Genomic DNA, 26,577 nt, shown 5'->3' with positions numbered 1-26,577 from the left:
TTTACATTCAAAAGGGATACAACAGACTGATGAGTGCTTTGGTTAATCATTTAAATCTTCCGGGTTTAACTATGCAGGCTCTTGTTCATTTGAAGTATCTGGATTATTAGAGCAACTACACATTATCAGCTGTATAAAACTAACTGCTTTTACTGTGGTTTGATCCCATTTCATGTTCCCTAATTCTGGGGAACATGTTGAATTCTGCTTCACAGCTCCTTCTAAACAGGAATAACATTGTTTCCTACATTAAGGTAAATAATTTGTATATCAGTTGTGAACTACAGCCGCTCTCTGAAGAAAGTATGCAAAAGGAAGAGACGAGTGGTTTCTGTGTTTGTTTTACATTACAGAAAAAGTGAGGAAGTAAAAACCACAGAACAAGAACACGTTTGCTGCTGTCAGTGTCAACATGTAACCCGATTCTTCCTGGAACTGCTGTTTGGTGTCTCAGGTTCAGGCTGATTCTGCACTGCTCTGAAGAAACCAAACACATCTGTTTGTTTCATGTGAAGTCGAAATATTCCATGAACAAACACATCCAAACAGATAATGAAAGGAGAATTATTTTCATTAAAAGGCTGCTAAAATCAGTCATCAGAGCTGAATCCACCATCTGTTCTCACTTCACTTTTGTCCTTCTCTGAGGACATCTTTGTCAAAGTGAACTCGTCCTGCAAACTGTTCATGTTGAGGTTCTGACTCCTCTACAGCCATATTTAAAGAGTGTACAGTACGTTTGAGTTTCATTACACAATCAGATCAAATGCAGCAAAAGGCAGCTTAAAACATGGAAAGATACATTTTTTAACCAGGCTCTGATTTAACCTGAAGTTTGATTAAAATGAGCTTTGTAATATTTCCTCAAACATTAAGAATTTATGTCTTTTTTGCCTTTTGAACAAAGTACTTCGTCATTTCTTTGCCATGTCTCAACAACCTTCAGTGTTTTCATAACTTTGCAAATAGATTTTGATTTATTGAAGCTTTCACAGCTTGATTTTATGATGTAATATGTGCTGGCTGAGGATAAAACATAAAGATGGCCCAAAGGATGGATTCTGTTATCAACAGCTTATTAGAGTGACTCAGGCTACTGTAGGTGATTAAAGTTAAGCTGATATAATTCAACACTCTTATGAACTAGAAGAGGAGACAGCAGCAAAACTGATTCTGATCAGATTCTAGAATAAACAAAGAAAAAACAGGCCTTATCCTTTGAGTCATTAACAAAGGAATTCAAGCATCAGTTAGTTTGTCCCTCCCCTTTGTCTCTCAGAAGTTAAGATAGTGCCAACATTAGTACTCTGACTATTCCACAATCAGACTCACCACAAATAATCCTCCAATCAGAAAGGCTAGCTGAAAGTCAGACCGGTCTCCTACCTTCTTAACTGCTCGGACAAGTTATTTGACATTCTGATACTACTTCATGCAAAGTTTCAGTTGTTCACTTGTTCAGTGTATCTGTTCTATGATCCAGCTGCAGTGGGACAAAGCTGCTGTCAGGTTTGTGTTGTGCTCTTTATTATTGTCTTGTCTGTTTAATATACAAATGACTCATAATGAATAATGTATATGTAATGTAATGTATGAATACAATGTATCAAGGAAAGTAAGGATAATACTTTACATAAAGTGTAAGTAGGATATGTGGTCATGACTGATTTATTTGCTTGAAAGTCACCAGGAGTTTGACAAACAATGCCTGTTTTTCTTTGTTTTAGCCTGATTGTGGTTTTGATAATAATCCTCTGAATGTTGGTACAGATAGTAGAACTGAGATCCTATTTTGTAACAGTGGTGGTTAAAGTGATGGTGATCAAACACTTAAACATAGAGGTCAAAACTACTTTATCAAACTGGACTTGTTAGCTCTTTGTAATAAACTGACATCTCTATGTTTTAAATGGAACATTGAAAGCTCTTTCTCTGTGTTTTCACTCTGCCTCATGACAGATTTGTATCTCCTCAGCAGTAACACAGACTTATAAAACATCAAGATGCTTCTCTGCGTCTTCCACAAACCTTTCTCATCCAAAGCTTCAGAGTGATTAACAAGATGATCTGGATCATTCAGCTCTTCAGCCTGGCCTCCTCTGCCTGTGGTGAGTTTCCACATTTGATACTAAAAGTACTGACACTGAATACTGGATTGATGCTTGATTCTCTCAGATCTTTGCATATTTGCTGCTTAAAAACCATAAAGGTCAGAGCAACAAATATTGAAAGCTTTAAACTAACAAAGAGTGGTATGTTAATGCCAGTTAACTCTCCATCCTGACTCTGTGTCCTCTGCAGGGACCTTTGCTGCCACTCCGACTGTCTATGAGGCAGAGGAGGATGGAAACTTAACCATCTCATGGGACTGTCAGAGTCAAACTGACCTGTCTCGCACCAACATGGCTTGTTTTTCCCTTTTAAACCCTCAGAGGGTTTTGTATGAAATGATCAATGGTGTTGAGGAGTCTCAACATCAGCAGTTTATAGGAAGAGTTCAGTGTGACAGAGTCCCTCTGAGAGAAGGACGAGTCAGACTTCATCTGTCCAGACTGAGGGCTGAAGACTCAGGAAGCTATCAGTGTGAGCTTCAAGCTAATTACAATGATACCTTGAGAAGATGGGAGCTTGTTGCCTCAGGTAAGTGGGCAGAACTGAGGAGAATGTTTTGGGTATTTAGAAGCAGTGATGTATGCTGCTGGGTTGTTATAACTGATGCAGATTTTTTCCACAGTAAGCTTTGTCTTGAATGTGAATTCTAATGGAAAAAGTTCTGAGCCTCTGAACACACCAAAGCCTGAACCGGCAGACACTGAAGGTGGGTAAACTGTTACCGCGGTAACTATGGATGCGTTATCACAGTGATATACTTGGCTGATTTGGAAGACACATTCAAAGTTGCATAGATTTGAATTTGTTTTCTTTTGTAGAAAAAAAAAGGAAAAAATAGATTTACTTCAATGGATTAACAGCCTCAAGCAGATTTACCCTGAATTTGTAATTTTCTACAAGTAACATGTTAGTGTAAAAATGCTGCAAACACAGATGTAGAAACAGCTTTTATGTCTTTATACAGGTGCCAAACAACATCTGAAAAGATCAACAGTAGGTGTGATATTGGGCATGGTTACAGCACTTTTAGGAGTTTTTGGAGTTGTTGTATTTATTGTATATGTTACCATTACCAACTATCGACACCACAGAAGATACAGAGGTATGCTCCATTTATTGTTTCTAATGGAACTGTTTCAATTTGTTTTGAAATGTTTGTGTCATTTCTTTGTTTGCATTTCCTTTTGTGTCATTCGAATCCTGCAGATCGAGACGAGGTTGAAAGGACCATCATCCAGCTCCTGTTGCATATGAACAACACAATGAGTCCCATCACACAGAGTAATACAGCTGAAGAAAGTTATATCAACTGTTTCAGAGATGAGACGACATCTGGCAGAATGAAAAATGATTTATCGTCAGACCGTTATATGGAAGGAAAAGAACTTGTTTAAAGCCTGATGTGTGATGATCTCATTTATCCTCCCAGCATTAAAGGAACACTAGAGACGTCAGTGAACTCTACAATTCTGTGACTTTTATTCCGCACATTTCTGTGTCTGAAACTACCCTGGAGCACCCGCAGGCCGAGATACTGCAGTTCACAACTTTATCTTCCAGCCCAGCACCACACCTTTTAGCTTTACAGCCTTTTGTGGGATTTTGATGGCGTCTTTGTGGCCTCCAACATGATTCATGTGTATGGCTGTTCATGTGTAGGGCTTTATTTTTATAAATGGGTGTTTGTCTTGCTGTCAGGTGGCTCAGTGAACCCTGAGTCTGTGCGCCCATCACAGTGAACGTCGTGTCTCATCATGTGTCTCACAGTTGTGTCATCATGTGGATCAAAGTGCACTTTACAAATCCAGTGTCACGATTTACGTTCTGTCTCATGTCTTGTCTCGTCATTTCCTGTTTTATTTTGAAAAATCACTGATCTTGTCCTCTCGTTTCAGGTATCTTGCCCTTCCTCCCGTGTCATGCGTCTCATTGTCTTCCCTGATTCCCAAGTGTTTCCACCTGTTCCCCTTGGTCCCTCATGTGTTCAAATAGTCTGCGTTTCCCTTGTCTCGTGGCCAGTATGTTGTCTCCTTCTGAGTACATTACCAGCCCTTTGTGTCTTCCATGTGCCATAGAAACCACGAGCCTGCAGCGAGCGTTTCTCCTGCAGTGCTGTCCTATTTGTAAATTGTCCATAGCCATAGTTTATTTATTGCATGAGTTAAGTTTTATAGCCTTGTTTGTTCCTCCATTTTCAAGGAGAGATTTTTGTTCTAACCTGTCATAGTCGCCTGCGTTAAAGGAGAGCTTTAAGTTAAAGTTAAATTTTCATAGAGCCTCTGTTTTGGAAGAGGGCGTCTTTTGTTTTACTCCGCCTGGTTAGGAGAGTGCGTCTTTATTTTGTTAACCATTTAAAGCTTTTCTGTTTTCCGCCCAGCGTGGAGAGTTTTATGTTTTGTAACTTCCATAGCTGCGCTCCTCCTGCCATAGTTACGAGGAGAGCGCTTACGTATTTTTTTTATAGTCATTTATTTTGCGCTGCCGGGAGATCGCCCTGTATTGCCCTGTGTGTGTGTTGATAAAATAAAACCCTTTTGGAATCCGAAGACCCTGCATCTGTGTCCTGAGTCCACGGTCCCTGACAATCAGGTTGTGGCTGTGAGGGAGCAGCAGTGAGGAGCCTCAGTCAGTGCGATTACATAGGTGCCATCGGATCGGATTAATGGCTAAATTACAATAAGACCGAGTTATTCGGTTCATGTAGACACCTTAATCTGACAAAATATCGGATCGAGCTTGAAGGTCTTTGTTTGTTTGACATGTAGACTGAGTTTGACTCAAAACTTCTTTACCTGAAGCAGAGACCAGAGAGCAGCTGATCTTTGTGTCCTTCACACACAAACTCATCACAGATGAGCAGATAAGCTCAAACATAGTGAGGATGCTCACAACAAAACTGACTGAAAATGCTTTTGTTTTATCATGAAAGTTGCACAAAGATGATCGTTAACAGAAAAATCGTCGTGAGAAACTTAAAAAGTTCATCAGCTGAACTAAAGTAGATAAAAGAATAATCTTAGAACAGAAAAAAAAAAACAATCCAATCGGCAGTCAAATACCACAATAAAAAGGCTGGTGTGTTTTCTTGTTGAGATTTACAGGAAACAGTAGTCTTCTTAAAGGACTCACACTGCACTGGTTTTGGTCATTAATGTAGTTCATGGATCCAGAGTAGACTTATCGTGTGAATTCAACTCACAGCTTATCAAACCACAGTTACTCATGAATTGATGATCTTCAATAACGCACACAGCAGCACAGAGACATCTGCTGGTTTCCAACGCTTACAGCAGCTCTTCATCACACAGGCTGAAACACATTAACAGCTTGTGGATTGAAATAGTTTAGTCTCATCTGCATGTAATGAAATCCTGTGTGTTTTTCAATTTGAAATGCTTCGGTTAAGAAGTGCTTTAGTTTACTGTGCTTCATGCTTCAGTAAAATAACCACTTAATTTCCTGTTCGTATAAAGTGTAAATATTATTTTCTGGCTCTAAATATCTACGAATTATAATTGTATAAAAGTATAATACGATTGAAGTTGAATATTTTAAGAGTGTACAGTACGTTTGAGTTTCATTACACAGTCAGATCAAATGTAGCTTAAAACATGAAAAGATACATTTTTAAATCAGGCTCTGATTTAACCTGATGTTTGATTAAAATGAGCTTTGTAACATTTCCTCAAACACTAAGAAAACTGTTCATGTTGAGACTCTGACTCCATGTCATCATCATGTTGCAGAATAGAATACAGGTGTCTGCCTCTGGGATTGGCATACTTGTAAGAAAAGGTTAAAACAGGAGCTTGAGGAGCTGTCAGGTTCTGTTGTGAATATTCACTCCAGTGTGATGTTGTGGTTCTATTCTGCCTGATAGGAGCTCTGTCACATTCACCACCAACACTGACGCTGAGGAGACAGAGAGGAGCAGAAACACTGAGAACAGGAACATGGGAGCCTTTATCCTACTTCTACAGAGGTTTTTCTGACAAATGATGGTCTGAAAGAACTCTAATTGATTCTCTTAACATAAAACTAGTTGATCAAATGTAGGTGGAGTTTGGACATGTTACCTTCACAGACAGTCTGCTCTGATTTAGAACAAAGTGCGAGAGACAACAAACAAAAATAATCTAGGATTAAGAAATATATTTAGACATAATGAAGTGAATCTGTAAAGTGACCGTGGAAACGTGAGTTGAGGATGAGGAGCAGCAGTATCCTGCAGATCATCTTCTCCCTGTAAGAGGAGACAGAGGTGAAGGGTCATGAACATATGAGGTCATGTTTATTTGGGAGTATCTTGAACCACATGGATTCTAGTCCTCAAAATACAAATCTAATATGTTGAAGAAGTCCAGCAGTTCTCTAAAATACAATAAATCTTAATCCTGTACCTTGTTTGTTTGAAATGTAATTTAGCTGACACAGAGCACAATATCACTGGTGATAAGAGCAGTAAAGAACCAACTCATTCAGTACCACACACACACACACACACACACACCCACACACACACACACACACACACACACACATACACACACTCACATCCCCAGAGGTTTTTTGATAACATGGTTTTAGACTCAAAGTTAAAAAGAGACGAGAGTCAGGAGTCAGCATGATTTGCAGAGTGTATGCATAGAGTGCAAAATAGCTTTAGCTTCGACTTCTGTGTAAAATGTCCAACTAACATTGTGCCTGAGCTATGGCACACGCCCAATTTTTGTCATTCCTTTCTTGCTCTCTGAGTTGTTGCATTTCAGACATGTATGAACCTGTGCGATGGTTTCACTTTCGAAACACTTAACCTGTTGTGTGTTGCAGCAACCCTTCTGTCCACCTGAGAATCAAATAATCTCTTGTCTTGTACCATCGTATAAACCTATAAAGTTACATCTTCCTCTGATGTGATGGACAGTTCCCAGCTCTTCACAGTTTGAAGGAAGCAACACATTTTCTTTTCTGTGCTGCTGTGGTGATCTTTGATCTGACAAGTCACGGTTCAGCTTGTCTTCTTCTTCCACATTCATCCTGTGTGTGTTTTCTTTCCTCTCACTGACTCCATTGACTACAGCTTGTAGAAAATCAAAGCCTGTTTGTTTGGCATTTAAAATGGCTTCCTTCCTGCAGAAAAGTCAGATGCTCTGTGATAAAACAGCAGTTCTAATGTAGCAATTCACAGCTGACCATTTCTCACAGCAAACTGTAGCTCTGTGAAAATATTTTATATATTTAAACACAGAATCTGTGTCTTTTCTTTGATCCCAGGCAGTTCATGTCTTACATAATGTAGCTGTCAGAGCTGTGTGATAATAAAGTTCAGAGTCTCCACTCCATCGTGACTTGTGTGCAGCTTTAAACACAGGAACTGTTTGTATCTTCTTCACAAATGAAGCCTAACGTCACCAACATGAAGGTCTTCCTCAAAGCAGATCCTCCAGAGCAGTGGTTCAATCCAGCTTTGAAGAATAATGAAACCCAACAATGTGATGACCTCCCTTCAGTGTATCAGCCATATCTAAGTGTACAGTATGTTGGATTTCATTGCACAGTTAGATCAAATGCAGCTAAAGGCAGCTAAAAACATGAAAAGATAAATTTTGGAATCAGGCTTTTATTTATCCTGAAGTTTGATTAAAATGAGCTTTGTAACATTTCCTCAAACACTAAGAATTTCTTTGTAAAAGTGCAACATTTTTATTTGTCTTTTGAACAAAGTTCTTTGTCTTTTCTTTGACATGTCTCAACAACCTTTAGTGTTTTCATAACTTTGCAAATAGCTTTTGATGTATTTAAGCTTTTTACATCTTTGTCATAAAATAATATTTTCATTTTACATAGTGTTGGATTTTATGATGTAAAATTACATTGTAACCATTGTAAATTGAACTGTAACTACAACCACAGGTGCAGATTTTCCAATTAATGCTGGACTTTTATGATGTTCCTTGAACTTTGCTGTGATCATCCCAAAAAAAAAGTCTCTGATTTCCAAAAGGGAGTTTTGGGAAATGTTGCATTTTATACTCAAACAAAGGGACATCTTTGCTATTTTACATGTGAATATGTGCTTAGGGTTATTGTGGTTGAGGATAAAACTTAAAGATGGCCCAAAGGATGGATTCTGTTATCAACAGCTTATTAGAGTGACTCAGGCTACTGTAGGTGATTAAAGTTTGGCTGATATAATTCAACACTCTTATGAACTAGAAGGGGAGACAGCAGTAAAACTGATTCTGATCAGAATCTAAAAAAATAAATTCTGTTCTTGTTTTTAAAAAAATAAAACAGGAGTTATCCTTTGAGTCATTAACAAATTAATTCAAGCATCAGTGTGTTTGTCCCTCCCCTTTCTCTCTCAGAAGTTAAGATAGTGCCAACATTAGTACTCTGACTCTTCCACAATCAGACTCACCACAAACAATCCTCCAATCAGAAAGATTAGCTGAAAGTCAGACCGGTCTCCTACCTTCTAACTGCACAGACAAGATATTTGACATTCTGACACTACTTCATGCAAAGCTTCAGTTGTTCACTTGTTCAGTGTATCTGCTCTGCAGTCAAGCTGCAACGGGACAAAGCTGCTGTCAGGTTTGTGTTGTGGTCTTTATTATTGTCTTGTCTGTTTAAGCTACAAATGACTCATAATGTATAGCAGCTCAATGTTTTCTCAGATCATAAGATTGTTTCCTGATTTTTGCTTTGGTCAGTTAGAAACACGTTCAGCAGGTGAGTGAAAGAGAAAAAAACAACACGAACATCTTCACCATCTACTTGGAGGAAAAATTCAGAGAGACTTTTAGAAAGGAAATTGTGACTAGCAGCTGAATTTCAGTGCACAATAGACAGTAGTTGTTTATTTCCTTTTATGATAATAACCCTCTGAATGTTGGTACAGATAGTAGAAATGAGATTCTATTTTGTAACAGTGGTGGTTAAAGTGATGGTGATCAAACACTTAAACATAGAGGTCAAAACTACTTTCTCAAACTGGACTTGTTAGCTCTTTGTACCAATAATAAACTGACATCTCTCTGTTTTAAATGGAACATTTAAAGCTCTTTCTCTGTGTTTTCACTCTGCCTCATGACAGATTTGTGTCTCCTCAGCAGTAACACAGGCTTATAAAACACCAGGATGCTTCTCTGCGTCTTCCACAAACCTTTCTCATCCAAAGCTGCAGAGTGATTAACAAGATGATCTGGATCATTCAGCTCTTCAGCCTGGCCTCCTCTGTCTGTGGTGAGTTTCCACATTTGATACTAAAAGTACTGACACTGAATACTAAAGTGATGCTTGACTCTCTCAGATCTTTGCATATTTGCTGCTTAAAAACCATAAAGGTCAGAGCAACAAATATTGAAAGCTGTAAACTAACAAAGGGTGGTATGTTAATGCCAGTTAACTCTCCATCCTGACTCTGTGTCCTCTGCAGGGAACTTTGCTGCCACTCCGACTGTCTATGAGGCAGAGGAGGATGAAACCTTAACCATCTCATGGGACAGTCAGAACCAAACTGACCTATCTCTCACCAACATGGTTTGTTTTTCCCTTTTAAACCCTCAGAGGGTTTTGTATGAAATGATCGATGGTATTGAGATCCTAAAGTCTCGACATCAGCAGTTTATAGGAAGAGTTCAGTGTGACAGAGTCCCTCTGAGAGAAGGACGAGTCAGACTTCATCTGTCCAGACTGAGGGCTGAAGACTCAGGAAGTTATCAGTGTGAGCTTGAAGCTAATTACGATGTGATCTTGAGAAGATGGGAGCTTGTTGCCTCAGGTAAGTCAGCAGAACTGAGGAGAATGTTTTGGGTATTTAGAAGCAGTGATGTATGCTGCTGGGTTGTTATAACTGATGCAGATTTCTTCCACAGTAAGCTTTGTCTTGAATGTGAATTCTAATGGAAAAAGTCCTGAGCCTCTGAACACACCAAAGCCTGAACCGGCAGACACTGGAGGTGGGTAAACTGTTACCACGGTAACTATGGACACTGGTTTGAGTGTACTTGGCTAATTTGGAAGACATCTTTCACAGCTATATAGATCTTCATTTTCTTTTTAATTTGTAGAAAAACATGAAAAAACAAGATTTACTTCAATGGATTTACAGCTTCAAGCAGATTTACTTTGTAATTTGTTAACATGTTAATGTAAAAATGCTGCAAACACAGATGTTGCACAAACAGCTTTTATGTCTTCATACAGGCTCAGCAGTATATGAGAAATGGTTCGTGGCTGCAGCAGTTTTAGGAGTTGTTATATTTGTTGGACAGATTGCTGTTGTTGGTTTTCTACACCACAGAAGAAACAGAAGTATGCTCCATTTATTCTTTCTAGTTAAACTGTTTAATTAATTTTGAAATGTTTGTGTCATTTCTTTGCTTGCATTTACTTTTGTGTCATTCGAATCCTACAGATCAAGACCAAGCTCAAAGTACCATCATCGACCTCCTGTTGCGTATGAACAACACAATGAGCCCGATCACATGGAGTAATACAGCTGAAAAAAGTCACATCAACAGGGACAGATGTGAGAGGACGTCGGTATTATGAACAATGTCATGGTTGATCATTTATCCTCAGATTGTTAAATTGAAGGAAAACAACTTGTTTAAAGTCTGATGTCTGTTTTGACATTTTTGTGGGATTTTGATGGTGTCTTTGCGGCCTCCAACATGATTCATATGTATGGCTGTACATGTGCAGGGCTCACAGAGAGGTTTGTTTTCATGGCAGTGGTGTAACATCCCACAACTGTAGGGGGAGCCACAGAGTAAAACATTTGTCAAATTCTTTAGTGAAACTTTTTTGTTTTGCACTGCCATCTTGACCGTAACTCCCTGGAAGAAGACAAGGCTCATATCTCAGTCTGACTTTTCTCGATAGAAAAAAAAGGAATGAAATGGACTTTCAGAAGCTTTCAGAAGCTTTAAATAGTGGCTCAGTGAACCCTGAGTCTGAGCGCCCATCACACTGAATGTCGTGTGTCATCATGTAGATCAAAGTGCAGATTGGTTTTAAAAAGTATCTCCTGCATTCCAACTCAATAAAAACATGAGTAAAGCATCAGGAACAGACATGACCAGAGTTCAAGTTCAGGATGTCCTCTTTACAAATCCATACTTTGTATCAGATTGTGGCTGTGAGGAAGCAGCAGTGAGGAGCTTCAATGGCACTGATACAAGTCAAGGCTCTGAAATCACAGAATATTTTGTTTCTTCAATCTGAAAAGAATTTTAATTTAATAACCTTGTGAAGAACTTTCTGACTTTGTTTGTAAAATGTGAAATGTTTATTTTTGATTGTAATTTTTTTTTATGACTGTAGGAGCATGAAGGAGTTGTGTCTTACAGATGTGGAACAGATGGTTCCTTTTGTCATAATCTTACATTTTATTCACAGATATCTTTACAAAAAATATTTTTTGTATAGAAAGAAATATTAATATAAAGTATATATTCAAACACAGAATATGTGTCTTTTCTTTAATCCCAGGTACCTCATGTCTTACATAATGTAGCTGTCGGAGTAGTGTGATAATAAAGTTCAGAGTCTCCACTCCATCATGACTCGTGTGCAGCTTTAAACGCAGGAACTGTTCTTATTTTTCGTATTTTCTTCACAATTAAGGCCTAACGTCACCAACATGAAGGTGTTTTCATAACTTTGTAAACAGTTATTGACTTATTGAAGCTTTCACAGCTTTGTTATAAAACAGGATTTTTACTTTACAAAGTGTAACTAAATCTACACTTCTAACTTACAATCTAACTAAAAAGATAGTTTTTAGTTATGTGAGTAAAGAGTAAAGTTTTGGATGGAATGGTTTTGTGAACAATTGACCTGTTGAGTTGTTTTTGGAGGACAGTCACAATCATTTTCAGTGTTATTCAAGCTTTGCTTTGATCGTCCCAAAAAAATGAAAAACTTGAATCTCCAGAAGAGACACTGGTGACGCAACAACTAATGTCTGGAATTAATTCCTGTTTCTGTTTGAGCTGGTTTTAGGAAATGTTGTGACATTTTATACGAAAATAAAAATAATTATTTTGCTGTTTTACTTGTGAATATGTGCCTCAGCTTATTGTGGTTTAGGATAAAATGTAGAAATAGCCCAAGTGATGGATTCTGTGAACAGCAGAGTGACTCAGATTACTGTAGGTCATCAAAATCAAACTTTTGAAAACAACACTCTCATGAACTAGAGGTGGAGACGCCAGTAAAACTGATTCTAATCAGCTTCTAAACACAAGAATGCCAACCATGTATGTTATCCTGTGACCAGAAAATGAATTCAAGCATCACTCTGTTTTTGTTTCGGTTCATCCCTGTTATCTGTTAATCTAATGTCAGCACATAGGAACTCAGACCATACCTCAAGCAATCAGAGTGACCAAACTGGTTTGTTGGAAGTGACAACAGCCCCAAACAAGTTATCTGACAGCAGGAACTTCCTCTTGTGAAGCTTTTACATTGCTGCTTAGTTGTAGAGTGTATCTGATCTGCAATCCAGCCAAAGAGGCACAGCTTCCAAACAAGTGAGTATCTTAAAACAAAGCTGCTGTTAAGTTTGTGTTGTAATCTTTATTATTGTGTTGTCAGCTTCAGCTAAACATTGTCTCAGATCATAAGATTCTTTCCTGATTTTTGCTTTGGTCAGTTATAAACACGTACAACAGGTGAGTGAAAGAGATGAATGACACGAGCATCTTCACCATTTGCTTGAAGTGGATGGGTTCTGTTATCAATAGCTTATTAGAGTGACTCAGGCTACTGTAGGTGATTAAAGTTAGGCTGTTATTAATCAACACTCTTACAAACTAGAAGGGGAGACAGCAGTAAAACTGATTCTGATCAGATTCTAGAATAAACAAAGAAAAAACAGGAGTTATCCTTTGATTCATTAACAAATGAATTCAAGCATAAGTGTGTTTGTCCCTCCCCTTTGTCTCTCACAAGTTAAGACAGTGCCAACATCAGTACTCTGACTATTCCACAATCAGACTCACCACACACAATCCTCCAATCAGAAAGATTAGCTGAAAGTCAAACCGTCCTCCTAATTTCTGCTCAGACAAGTTATTTGACATTCCTGTACTTCTCCATGCAAAACTTCAGTTGTTCACTTGTTCAGTGTATCTGTTCTATGATCCAGCTGCAGTGGGACAAAGCTGCTGTCAGGTTGGTGTTGTGGTCTCTATTATTGTCTTGTCTTCTTCAGCTATTGCTGTTTAAGCTACAAATGACTCATGATATATAGCAGCTCAACATTTTCTCAGATCATAAGATTCTTTGCTGATTTTTGCTTTGGTCAGCTATAAACTCATACAGCAGGTGAGTGAAAGAGATAAGTGACACTAACATCTTCACCATCTACTTGGAGAAAAATTTGGAGAGAATTTTGGAAAGGAAATTGTGACTAGCAGCTGAATTTCAGTGCACAATAGACAGTAGTTGTTTATTCATTTTAAGTCTTTCAGTAATGATCCTTTACAGCATTTAACTGCAGATTTTGTTTGCCTCATATGTATTTAGTGTCAGACTGAGCAGCAGATAAAACTGTTCCTGGCATTTATGGATCCTGAAACACTTTTTCTTTGTTTTAGCCTGATTGTGGTTTTGATAATAACCCTCTGAATGTTGGTACCGATAGTAGAAATGAGATCCTATTTTGTAACAGTGGTGGTTAAAGTGATGGTGATCAAACACTTAAACATAGAGGTCAAAACTACTTTATCAAACTGGACTTGTTAGCTCTTTGTACTAATAATAAACTGACATCTCTCTGTTTTAAATGGAACATTGAAAGCTCTTTCTCTGTGTTTTCACTCTGCCTCATGACAGATTTGTGTCTCCTCAGAAGTAACACAGACTTATAAAACACCAAGATGCTTCTCTGCGTCTTCCACAAACCTTTCTCATCCAAAGCTGCAGAGTGATTAACAAGATGATCTGGATTGTTCTGCTCTTCAGCCTGGCCTCCTCTGCCTGTGGTGAGTTTCCACATTTGATACTGAAAGTACTGACACTGAATACTGAAGTGATGCTTGATTCTCTCAGATCTTTGCATATTTGCTGCTTAAAAACCATAAAGGTCAGAGCAACAAATATTGAAAGCTGTAAACTAACAAAGAGTGGTATGTTAATGCCAGCTAACTCTCCATCCTGACTCTGTGTCCTCTGCAGGGAACTTTGCTGCCACTCCGACTGTCTATGAGGCAGAGGAGGATGAAACCTTAACCACCTCATGGGACAGTCAGAACCAAACTGACCTATCTCTCACCAACATGGTTTGTTTTTTCCTTTCAAACCCTCCGAGGGTTTTGTATGAAATGAGGAATGGTGTTGAGCTTCTAAAGTCTTCACATCAGCAGTTTATAGGAAGAGTTCAGTGTGACAGAGTCCCTCTGAGAGAAGGACGAGTCAGACTTCATCTGTCCAGACTGAGGGCTGAAGACTCAGGAAGTTACTGGTGTGAGCTGGTTGCTAATTACAATGAGATCTTGAGAAGATGGGAGCTCATTGCCTCAGGTAAGTGAGCAGAACTGAGGAGAATGTTTTGGGTAATTAGAAGCAGTGATGTATGCTGCTGGGTTGTTATAACTGATGCAGATTTCTTCCACAGTAAGCTTTGTCTTGAATGTGAATTCTAATGGAAAAAGTCCTGAGCTTCTGAACACACCAAAGCCTGAACCGGCAGCCACTGGAGGTGGGTAAGCTGTTACCACGGTAACTATGGACACTGGTTTGAGTGTACTTGGCTAATTTGGAAGACATCTTTCACAGCTATATAGATCTTCATTTTCTTTTTAATTTGTAGAAAAACATGAAAAAACAAGATTTACTTCAATGGATTTACAGCTTCAAGCAGATTTACTTTGTAATTTGTTAACATGTTAATGTAAAAATGCTGCAAACACAGATGTTGCACAAACAGCTTTTATGTCTTCATACAGGCTCAGCAGTATATGAGAAATGGTTCGTGGCTGCAGCAGTTTTAGGAGTTGTTATATTTGTTGGACAGATTGCTGTTGTTGGTTTTCTACACCACAGAAGAAACAGAAGTATGCTCCATTTATTCTTTCTAGTTAAACTGTTTAATTAATTTTGAAATGTTTGTGTAATTTCTTTGCTCACATTTACTTTTGTGTCGTTCGAATCCTACAGATCAAGACAAAGCTCAAAGTACCATCATCGCCCTCCTGTTGCGTATGAACAACACAATGAGCCCGATCACATGGAGTAATACAGCTGAAAAAAGTCACATCAACAGGGACAGATGTGAGAGGACGTCGGTATTATGAACAATGTCATGGCTGATCATTTATCCTCAGATTGTTAAATCGAAGGAAAACAACTTGTTTAAAGTCTGATGTCTGTTTTGACATTTTTGTGGGATTTTGATGGTGTCTTTACGGCCTCCAACATGATTCATATGTATGGCTCTACATGTGCAGGGCTCACAGAGAGGTTTGTTTTCATGGCAGTGGTGTAACATCCCACAACTGTAGGGGGAGCCACAGAGTAAAACATTTGTCAAATTCTTTTGTGAAACTTTTTTGTTTTGCACTGCCATCTTGACCGTAACTCCCTGGAAGAAGACAAGGCTCAAAGTACCATCATCATATCTCAGTCTGACTCTTCTCGATAGAAAAAAAAGGAATAGAATGGATTTAAACACAATTTTCAGAAGCTTTAAATACATTTTCTAAATATCCCATATTGACAGTTACATACTGGATGTTTAATACTGTTTTTTATACTGATATGGGAGGGTTTGTCTTGTTGTCAGGTGGCTCAGTGAACCCTGAGTCTGAGCGCCCATCACACTGAACGTCGTGTGTCATCATGTCTCTCATAGTTGTGTCATCATATAGATCAAAGTGCAGATTGGTTTTAAAAAGTATCTCCTGCATTCCAACTCAATAAAAACATGAGTAAAGCATCAGGAACAGACATGACCAGAGTTCAAGTTCAGGATCTCCTCTTTACAAATCCATACTTTGTATCAGATTGTGGCTGTGAGGAAGCAGCAGTGAGGAGCTTCAGTGACACTGATACAAGTCAAGGCTCTGAAATCACAGAATATTTTATTTATTCAATCTGAAAAGAACTTTAATTTAATAACATTGTGAAGAACTTTCTGACTTTGTTTGTAAAATGTGAAATGTTTATTTTTGATTGTAATTTTTTTTTATGACTGTAGGAGCATGAAGGAGTTGTGTCTTACAGATGTGGAACAGATGGTTCCTTTTGTCATAATCTTACATTTTATTCACAGATATCTTTACAAAAAATATTTTTTGTATAGAAAGAAATATTAATATAAAGTATATATTCAAACACAGAATATGTGTCTTTTCTTTAATCCCAGGTACCTCATGTCTTACATAATGTAGCTGTCGGAGTAGTGTGATAATAAAGTTCAGAGTCTCCACTCCATCATGACTCGTGTGCAGCTTTAAACGCAGGAACTGTTCTTATTTTTCGTATTTTCTTCACAATTAAGGCCTAACGTCACCAACATGAAGGTGTTTTCATAACTTTGTAAACAGCTATTGACTTATTGAAGCTTTCACAGCTTTGTTATAAAACAGGATTTTTACTTTACAAAGTGTAACTAAATCTACACTTCTAACTTACAATCTAACTAAAAATATAGTTTTTAGTTATGTGAGTAAAGAATAAAGTTTTGGATGGAATGGTTTTGTGAACAATTGACCTGTTGAGTTGTTTTTGGAGGACAGTCACAATCATTTTCAATGTTATTCAAGCTTTGCTTTGATCGTCCCAAAAAAATGAAAAACTTGAATCTCCAGAGGAGACACCGGTTACGCAACAACTAATGTCTGGAATTAATTTCTGTTTCTGTTTGAGCTGGTTTTAGGAAATGTTGTGACATTTTATACGAAAATAAAAATAATTATTTTGCTGTTTTACTTGTGAATATGTGCCTCAGCTTATTGTGGTTGAGGATAAAATGTAGAAATAGCCCAAGTGATGGATTCTGTGAACAGCAGAGTGACTCAGATTACTGTAGGTCATCAAAATCAAACTTTTGAAAACAACACTCTCATGAACTAGAGGTGGAGACGCCAGTAGAACTGATTCTGATCAGCTTCTAAACACAAGAATCCCAACCAGGTATGTTATCCTGTGACCAGAAAATGAATTCAAGCATCACTCTGTTTTTGTTTCGGTTCATCCCTGTTATCTGTTAATCTAATGTCAGCACATAGGAACTCAGACCAAACCTCAAGCAATCAGAGTGACCAAACTGGTTTGTTGGAAGTGACAACAGCCCCAGACACGTTATCTGACAGCAGGAACTTCCTCTTGTGAAGCTTTTACTTTGCTGCTTAGTTGTAGAGTGTATCTGATCTGCAATCCAGCCAAAGAGGCACAGCTTCCAAACAAGTGAGTATCTTAAAACAAAGCTGCTGTTAAGTTTGTGTTGTAATCTTTATTATTGTGTTGTCAGCTTCAGCTAAACATTGTCTCAGATCATAAGATTGTTTCCTGATTTTTGCTTTGGTCAGTTATAAACACGTACAACAGGTGAGTGAAAGAGAAAAAAACGACACGAACAACTAGCAGCTGAATTTCAGTGCACAATAGACAGTAGTTGTTTATTCATTTTAAGTCTTTCAGTAATGATCCTTTACAGTATTTAACTGCAGATTTTGTTTGCCTCATATGTATTTAGTGTCAGACTGAGCAGCAGATAAAACTGTTCCTGGCATTTATGGATCCTGAAACACTTTTTCTTTGTTTTAGCCTGATTGTGGTTTTGATAATAATTCTCTGAATGTTGGTACAGATAATAGAAATGAGATCCTATTTTGTAACATTGGTGGTTAAAGTGATGGTGATCAAACACTTAAACATAGAGGTCAAAACTACTTTATCAAACTGGACTTGTTAGCTCTTTGTACCAATAATAAACTGACATCTCTCTGTTTTAAATGGAACATTGAAAGATATTTCTCTGTGTTTTCACTCTGCCTCATGACAGATTTGTGTCTCCTCAGCAGTAACACAGGCTTATAAAACACCAGGATGCTTCTCTGCGTCTTCCACAAACCTTTCTCATCCAAAGCTGCAGAGTGATTAACAAGATGATCTGGATCATTCAGCTGTTCAGCCTGGCCTCCTCTGCCTGTGGTGAGTTTCCACATTTGATACTGAAAGTACTGACACTGAATACTGAAATGATGCTTGATTCTCTCAGATCTTTACATATTTGCTGCTTAAAACCCATAAAGATCAGAGCAACAAATATTGAAAGCTGTAAACTAACAAAGAGTGGTATGTTAATGCCAGTTAACTCTCCACCCTGACTATGTATCCTCTGCAGGGAACTTTGCTGCCACTCCGGCTGTCTATGAGGCAGAGGAGGATGGAAACTTAACCATCTCATGGGACAGTCAGAACCAAACTGACCTATCTCTCACCAACATGGTTTGTTTCTCAGTTTCAAACACTCCAAAGGTTTTGTATGAAATGAGGAATGGTGTTGAGCTTCCAAAGTCTCAACATCAGCAGTTTATAGGAAGAGTTCAGTGTGACAGAGTCCCTCTGAGAGAAGGACGAGTCAGACTTCATCTGTCCAGACTGAGGGCTGAAGACTCAGGAAGTTATCGGTGTGAGCTTGAAGCTGATTACAATGAGACCTTGAGAAGATGGGAGCTTTTTGCCTCGGGTAAGTGGGCAGAACTAAGGAGAATGTTTTGGGCAATTAGAAGCAGTGATGTATGCTGCTGGGTTGTTATAACTGATGCAGATTTCTTCCACAGTAAAATTTGTCGTGAATGTAATCTCTAATGGAGAAAGTTCTGAGCCTCTGAACACACCAAAGCCTGAACCGGCAGACACTGGAGGTGGGTAAACTGTTACCACGGTAACTATGGACACTGGTTTGAGTATCTGACTGCGTTATCACTGTGATATACTTGGCTGATTTGGAAGACACATTTCACAGCTACATAGATCTTCATTTTTTTATCATAAAGATTTACTTTAATGGATTTACAGCCTCAAGCAGATTTACCCTGAACTTTGTAATTTTCTACAAGTAACATGTTAGTGTAAAAATGCTGCAAACACAGATGTTGTAGAAACAGCTTTTATGTCTTTATACAGGTTCAACAGTATGGCAGAAATGGTTCGCGGCTGCAGCAGTTTTAGGAGTTGCTGTATTTGTTGTACAGATGGTTGTTATTGGTTTTCTACACAACAGAAGATACAGAGGTATGTTTCAGTTATTGTCTCTAATGGAACTGTTTTAATTTGTTTTCGAATGTTTGTGTCATTTCTTTGTTTGGATTTATTTTGTGTGATTCGAATCCTGCAGAACAAGTCGAGGCTCAAAGGACCATCATCCAGCTCCAGTTGCATATGATCAACACAATGAGTCCCATCACACGGAGTAATACAGCTGAAGAAAGTCAAATCTACAGTGTCAGATGTGAGAGGACGTCGGTATTATGAACAATGTCACGGCTGATCATTCAGATTGTTAAATCGCAGGAAAACAACGTCAGATGTCTGATGATTTAATTCATCCTCCCAGCATTAAAGGAACACTGGAGATGTCAGTGAACTCTACAACTCTGTGCGTCCGACTCACTTTGAAGCACAGTGACTTTTGTTCTGCACATTCTGCACATTCCCTGGAGCACCTGAGGGCTGAGATACTGCAGTTCACAACTTTGTTTTCCAGCCCAGCACCACACCTTTTAGCTTTACAGCCTTTTGATGATTTTGTGGGATTTTGATGGCGTCTTTGCGGCCTCCAACATGATTCATATGTATGGCTGTACATGTGCAGGGCTCACAGAGAGGTTTGTTTTCATGGCAGTGGTGTAACATCCCACAACTGTAGGGGGAGCCAAAGAGTGAAACATTTGTCAAATTCTTTAGTGACATTTTTCTTTTTGTTTTACGCTTCCACATTGACCGTAACTCCCTGGAAGAAGAGATGTCACATCTCAGTTGGACTTTTCTCAATAGGAAAAAAAAAGGAATAAAATGGATTTAAACACAATTTTCAGAAGCATTAAACTTAAATTGTGTAGATGTCCCATAGTGACAAGTACATACTGGATGTTTAATACTATGGTTTAATGCTGATATATGAGCTTCAGTGACACTGATACAAGTCAAGGAACTGAAATAACAGAATATTTTATTTGTTCCATCTGAAAAGCACTTTAATTTCATGACTTTGTGAAGAACTTTCTGAATTTGTTTGTAAAATGTGAAATGTTTATTTTTGATTGTAAAAGTTTTTGTATGACTGTAGGAGCATGAAGGAGTTGTGTCTTACAGATGTGAAACAGATGTTTGTTTTTGTCAAAATCTTCCATTTTATTCACAGATATCTTTACAAAAAAATTTGATTTTATGAAATAGCTGATATATTCTAACACAGAATATGTGTCTTTTCTTTAATCCCAGGTACCTCATGTCTTTCATAATGTAGCTGTCAGAACTGGGTGATAATAAAGTTCTGAGTCTCCACTCTGAGACTCCACAAATGCAGAAACTGTTCAAATCCTCTTCACATTTAAAGCCTAACATCATCAACATGAAGGTGTTTTCATAACTTTTAAAACAGCTTTTGACTTATTGAAGCTTTCACAGCTTTGTTATAAAACAGGATTTTTACTTTACAAAGTGTTTGATTTTATGATGTAAAATCACTGCCCAACTTCCAGAGACATGCCCGCTGTAACCATTGTAACTTGAATTTTACCTGCTTTAAGAGGTGCAGAGTTTCCATTTAATGCTGGTCTGCAGGAGTAAAGACAATCTAACTAAAAAGATAGTTTTTAGTTATGTGAGTAAAGAGTAAAGTTTTGGATGGAATGGTTTTGTGAACAATTGACCTGTTGAGTTGTTTTTGGAGGACAGTCACAATCATTTTCAATGTTATTCAAGCTTTGCTTTGATTGTCCCAAAAAAAAAGAAAAACTTGAATCTCCAGAAGAGACACTGGTGACGCAACAACTAATGTCTGGAATTAATTTCTGTTTCTGTTTGAGCTGGTTTTAGGAAATGTTGTGACATTTTATACGAAAATAAAAATAATTATTTTGCTGTTTTACTTGTGAATATGTGCCTCAGCTTATTGTGGTTGAGGATAAAATGTAGAAATAGCCCAAGTGATGGATTCTGTGAACAACAGAGTGACTCAGATTACTGTAGGTCATCAAAATCAAACTTTTGAAAACAACACTCTCATGAACTAGAGGTGGAGACGCCAGTAAAACTGATTCTGATCAGCTTCTAAACACAAGAATCCCAACAGTGTATGTTATCCTGTGATCCATCAGAAAATAAATTCAAGCATCACTCTGTTCTTGTTTTTTGGCTCATTCCTCCCATCTATCTGTTAATCTAATGCCGACACACATGTGAACTCAGAGCATACCACAAGCAATCAGAGTGACCAAACTGGTTTGTTGGAAGTGACAACAGCCCCAGACACGTTATTTTTAGAGTACGACAGACTAATCACATGAAAAATACTTGGAGGACTGAAAACCTGCCAACAGCATTTTGTGCTGCCATTCACACAGTTCAGTTCAGTTATATTAGTTCATCAGTTTTTTGCTGATATCCACAAAACTGAAGAAACAAAACTGGTATGTTCCAAACCACTGACACAGATCTGACTCTGACCCAAATTCTGAGATTTCATTTAGTTTAAAAGTTTATGAGCAAATGTTTTTCCAGAGCATTAATGTGAAGCAAATATCATATAGATGCTGTTTGACAAAGTCAACTGTAGCATTTCAAACCTCGAAGGACTTGTTTGAAATTTTGATCCAGCTTTCTTTAGTTGCATCTATAAAAAAAAGTCATGTTTAAAAGGTTAAGAGTAGAGTTTATATAAAGTTAAAATTTATTGAGAGTTTGATGGTTTGCGGATCATTTAATTTTGACTGGCAGAGAGCTTTGTGTTTTGCGCTTGCGGAGAAAAGCCTGTGTGTTTGTTTGAATAAAGTGAAAATGGAGTAAAGACGTTGGCTGCGTCTTTGTCCTTCATGTAGCTTAAACGTTACCACATACCTCTCCCAAACTGTCGGAGCAGAGGGCGCAACACACACGCCCAGTATTTGTCATTCCTTTCTTGCTCTCTGAGTCCTTTGCAGACATGACTAAACCTGTGTGATGGTTTCACTTTTGAAACATTTAACCTGTTGTGTGGTGCAGCAACCCTTCTGTCCAACTGAAAATCAGATAATCTCCAGTCTAAAGCTAGTGGGACAGCTGCCTGCTCTCTCACTATCAGTCATGGAAGTAGATGATGGAAAACACACAGACCGACATGTTTGTTTTGTGTTTTAACATCAAATGTGTTACTGAAAATTGTTCAGACAACTAACAAACACTAAGAATTTACGTCTTTATTTGCCTTTAAAACAAAGTTCTTCATCTTTTCTTCGACATATTTCAATAACCTTCAGTGTTTTCATAACTTTGCAGAGTTTTTGATTTAACGAAGCTTTCACGGCTTGATTTTATGATGTAATATATGTGCTGGTTGAGAATAAAATGTAAAGATAGCCCAAAGGCTATCCTAACTATCTTATTCCAGCTTCTGTCTGAACCTTGCTTTTCTGAAGGTCTCATAATCTTGTGTAGCTAGTGATCAGACATAAATAGCGATAGTGTTATTTTTTGTGTCAGCTTTGTGATACGTTTTTGCAGACTTGTCTCCTTGCTGAAAGAATAAACGTTTTGTCTAAATTAATTCCACGATTGTGGGAGCCTCATTAAGAGAGAATTTTCTTGACAGAGTTCTTCTGTTTGTCCCTCCCCTTTGTCACTCACAAGTTAAGAAAGTTCCAATCAATTAGTACTATGACTATACCACAAGTAATCTCACCACAAACAATCCTCCAATCAGAAAGATTAGCTGAAAGTCAAACCGTCCTCCTTATTTCTGCTCGGAACAAGTTATTTGACATTCCTGTACTTCTCCATGCAAAGCTTCTGTTGTTCACTTGTTCAGTGTATCTGTTCTACGATCCAGCTGCAGTGGGACAAAGCTGCTGTCAGGTTTGTGTTGTGCTCTTTATTATTGTCTTGTCTTCTTCAGCTATTGCTGTTTAAGCTACAAATGACTCATGATATATAGCAGCTCAACATTTTCTCAGATCATAAGATTCTTTGCTGATTTTTGGTCAGTTATAAACACGTTTAGCAGGTGAGTGAAAGAGAAAAAAACGACACGAACATCTTCACCATCTACTTGGAGAAAAATTTGGAGAGAATTTTGGAAAGGAAATTGTGACTAGCAGCTGAATTTCAGTGCACAATAGACAGTAGTTGTTTATTCATTTTAAGTCTTTCTGCAATGATCCTTTTCAGTATTTTAACTGCAGCTTTTGCTTGCCTCACATGTATTTAGTGTCAGACTGAGCAGCAGATAGAACTGTTACTGGCATTTATGGATCCTGAAACACATATTGAACTAATCTGTACATTTGATTGAGTGGCCAAAATACTCCTAAGTAGAATATGTGTTCATGACTGACTTATTGAAATGACTTACTTACATGACTTACTTGCTTGAAAGTCCCCAGGAGTTTGACAAACAATGCCTGTTTTTCTTTGTTTTAGCCTGATTGTGGTTTTGATAATAATCCTCTGAATGTTGGTACAGAAAATAGAAATGAGAGCCTGTTTTGTAACAGTGGTGGTTAAAGAGATGGTGATCAAACACTTAAACATAGAGGTCAAAACTACTTTATCAAACTGGACTTGTTAGCTCTTTGTACCGATAATAAACTGACATCTCTCTGTTTTAAATGGAACATTGAAAGCTCTTTCTCTGTGTTTTCACTCTGCCTCATGACAGATTTGTGTCTCCTCAGCAGTGACACAGGCTTATAAAACACCAGGATGCTTCTCTGCGTCTTCCACAAACCTTTCTCATCCAAAGCTGCAGAGTGATTAACAAGATGATCTGGATCATTCAGCTGTTCAGCCTGGCCTCCTCTGCCTGTGGTGAGTTTCCACATTTGATACTGAAAGTACTGACACTGAATGCTAAAGTGATGCTTGATTCTCTCAGATCTTTGCATATCTGCTGCTTAAAACCCATAAAGATCAGAGCAACAAATATTGAAAGCTGTAAACTAACAAAGAGTGGTATGTTAATGCCAGTTAACTCTCCATCCTGACTCTGTGTCCTCTGCAGGGAACTTTGCTGCCACTCCGACTGTCTATGAGGCAGAGGAGGATGAAGACTTAACCATCTCATGGGACAGTCAGAACCAAACTGACCTGTCTCGCACCAATATTGTTTGTTTTTCAGTTTCAAACACTCCAAAGGTTTTGTATGAAATGATCAATGGTATTGAGCCTCTAAAGTCTCAACATCAGCAGTTTATAGGAAGAGTTCAGTGTGACAGAGTCCCTCTGAGAGAAGGACGAGTCAGACTTCATCTGTCCAGACTGAGGGCTGAAGACTCAGGAAGTTATCAGTGTGAGCTTCAAGCTAATTTCGATGTGATCTTGAGAAAATGGGAGCTTGTTGCCTCGGGTAAGTGAGCAGAACTGAGGAGAATGTTTTGGGTAATTAGAAGCAGTGATGTATGCTGCTGGGTTGTTATAACTGATGCAGATTTCTTCCACAGTAAAATTTATCTTGAATGTGACCTCCAATGGAAAAAGTTCTGAGCCTCTGAACACCTCAAAGCCTGAACCGGCAGACACTGAAGGTGGGTAAGCTGTTACCAAGGTAACTATGGAGACTGGTTTGAGTATCTGACTGTGTTATCACTGTGATATACTTTTTAATTTGTATAAAATCATGAAAAAACAAGATTTACTTCAATGGATTTTCAACCTTCAGCAGATTTACCCTGAACTTTGTAATTTTCTACAAGGAACATGTTAGTGTAAAGATGCTGCAAACAGAGATGGTGTAGAAACAGCTTTTATGTCTTCGTACAGGTTCAACAGTATGGCAGAAAAGGTTCGTGGCTGCAGCAGTTTTAGGAGTTGCTGTATTTCTTGGATTTGTTGGATATGTTGCTAATACCAGATGTAGACACCGCAGAAGAAAAAGAGGTTTGCTTCAGTTATTGTTTCAAATGAAACTGTTTTCATTTGTTTTCAGATGTTTGTGTCATTTCTTTGTTTTCATTTAATTTTGTGTCATTCGAATCTTACAGAACGAGACGAGGCTCGAGAACAAGCTCAAAGGACCATCATCCAGCTCCTGTTGCATATTAACAACACAATGAGCCCCATCACATGGAGTAATACAGCTGAAGAAAGTTATATCAACTGTTTCAGAGATGAGACGACATCTGGCAGAATGAACAATGTCACGGCTGATCTTTTATCCTGAGATTGTTAAATCGAAGGAAAACAACGTCAGATGTCTGATGATTTAATTTATCCTCCCAGCATTAAAGGAACTCTACAACTCTGTGTTTCCGACTCACTTTGAAGCACAGTGACTTTAGTTCTGCACATTCTGCACATTCCCTGGAGCACCTGAGGGCTGAGATACTGCAGTTCACAACTTTGTCTTCCAGCCCAGCACCACACCTTTTAGCTTTACAGGTTCTTGTTTTTTTTATGGGATTTTGATGGTGTCTTTGCGGCCTCCAACATGATTCATATGTATGGCTGTACATGTGCAGGGCTCACAGAGAGGTTTGTTTTCATGGCAGTGGTGTAACATCCCACAACTGTAGGGGGAGCCAAAGAGTGAAACATTTGTCAAATTCTTTAGTGACATTTTTCTTTTTGTTTTACGCTTCCATCTTGACCGTAACTCCCTGGAAGAAGAGATGTAACATCTCAGTTGGACTTTTCTCGATAGAAAAAAAAAAGGAATGAAATAAACACAACTTTCAGAAGCTTTGTTGAAAAATGTTTATTTTTGATTGTAAAAGTTTTTGTATGACTGTAGGAACATGACGGAGTTGTGTCTTACAGATGTGGAGCAGATGTTTGCTTTTGTCAAAATCTTCCATTTTATTCACAGATATCTTTACGAAAAATATTTGATATATATGAAATATTTGATATATTTTAACACAGAATATGTGTCTTTTCTTTAATCCCAGGTACCTCATGTCTTACATAATGTAGCTGGCCAGGAGTAAATCTAACTAAAAAGATAGTTTTTAGTTATGTGAGTAAAGGATAAAGCTTTGGATTGAATCTGGAGTTTTGTGTTATTTAAGCTTTGCTTTGATCGTCCCAATAAAAATAAAAAACTTGAATCTCCAGAAGAGACACTGGTGACGCAACAACTAATGTCTGTGATTCATTTCTGTTTCTGTTTGACCAAACTGGTTTGTTGAAAGTGACAACAGCCCCAGACACGTTATTCTCCAGTCTTTTTAGAGTCCAACAGACTAATCACACGAAAAATGTTTAAAGGACTGAAAACCTGCCAACAGCATTTTGTGCTGCCATTCACAC

General features: G+C 38.1%; 1 protein-coding gene and 2 long non-coding RNA genes across 3 annotated transcripts; all 3 read left to right on the top strand.

The window, feature by feature from the left end:
- The first annotated feature begins 1,460 nt into the window (after positions 1 to 1,460).
- LOC140282305 (uncharacterized) lies at positions 1,461 to 25,489 on the top strand. The gene is made up of 6 exons (XM_072376891.1): positions 1,461 to 1,509; positions 9,228 to 9,360; positions 9,554 to 9,898; positions 24,771 to 24,854; positions 25,090 to 25,206; positions 25,311 to 25,489. Exons 2-6 carry the CDS (start codon positions 9,315 to 9,317, stop codon positions 25,487 to 25,489), a joined length of 771 nt encoding a protein of 256 aa, XP_072232992.1. The 5' UTR covers positions 1,461 to 1,509; positions 9,228 to 9,314.
- Positions 13,997 to 14,824, top strand: LOC140281466 (uncharacterized). Its single transcript, XR_011909753.1, has 3 exons — positions 13,997 to 14,111; positions 14,305 to 14,649; positions 14,744 to 14,824. It is a non-coding gene; the product is annotated as an uncharacterized lncRNA (long non-coding RNA).
- Positions 18,840 to 19,640, top strand: LOC140281465 (uncharacterized). Its single transcript, XR_011909752.1, has 3 exons — positions 18,840 to 18,998; positions 19,261 to 19,368; positions 19,472 to 19,640. It is a non-coding gene; the product is annotated as an uncharacterized lncRNA (long non-coding RNA).
- Positions 25,490 to 26,577: the final 1,088 nt, after the last annotated feature.

Source organism: Leuresthes tenuis, unplaced genomic scaffold (assembly GCF_036924035.1).
Source record: "Leuresthes tenuis unplaced genomic scaffold, fLeuTen1.0.hap1 SCAF_22, whole genome shotgun sequence".
Lineage (NCBI taxonomy): Eukaryota > Metazoa > Chordata > Actinopteri > Atheriniformes > Atherinopsidae > Leuresthes > Leuresthes tenuis.
Note: the sequence above shows the minus strand (reverse complement) of the source record. Positions and strands in the feature narration are given on the sequence as shown.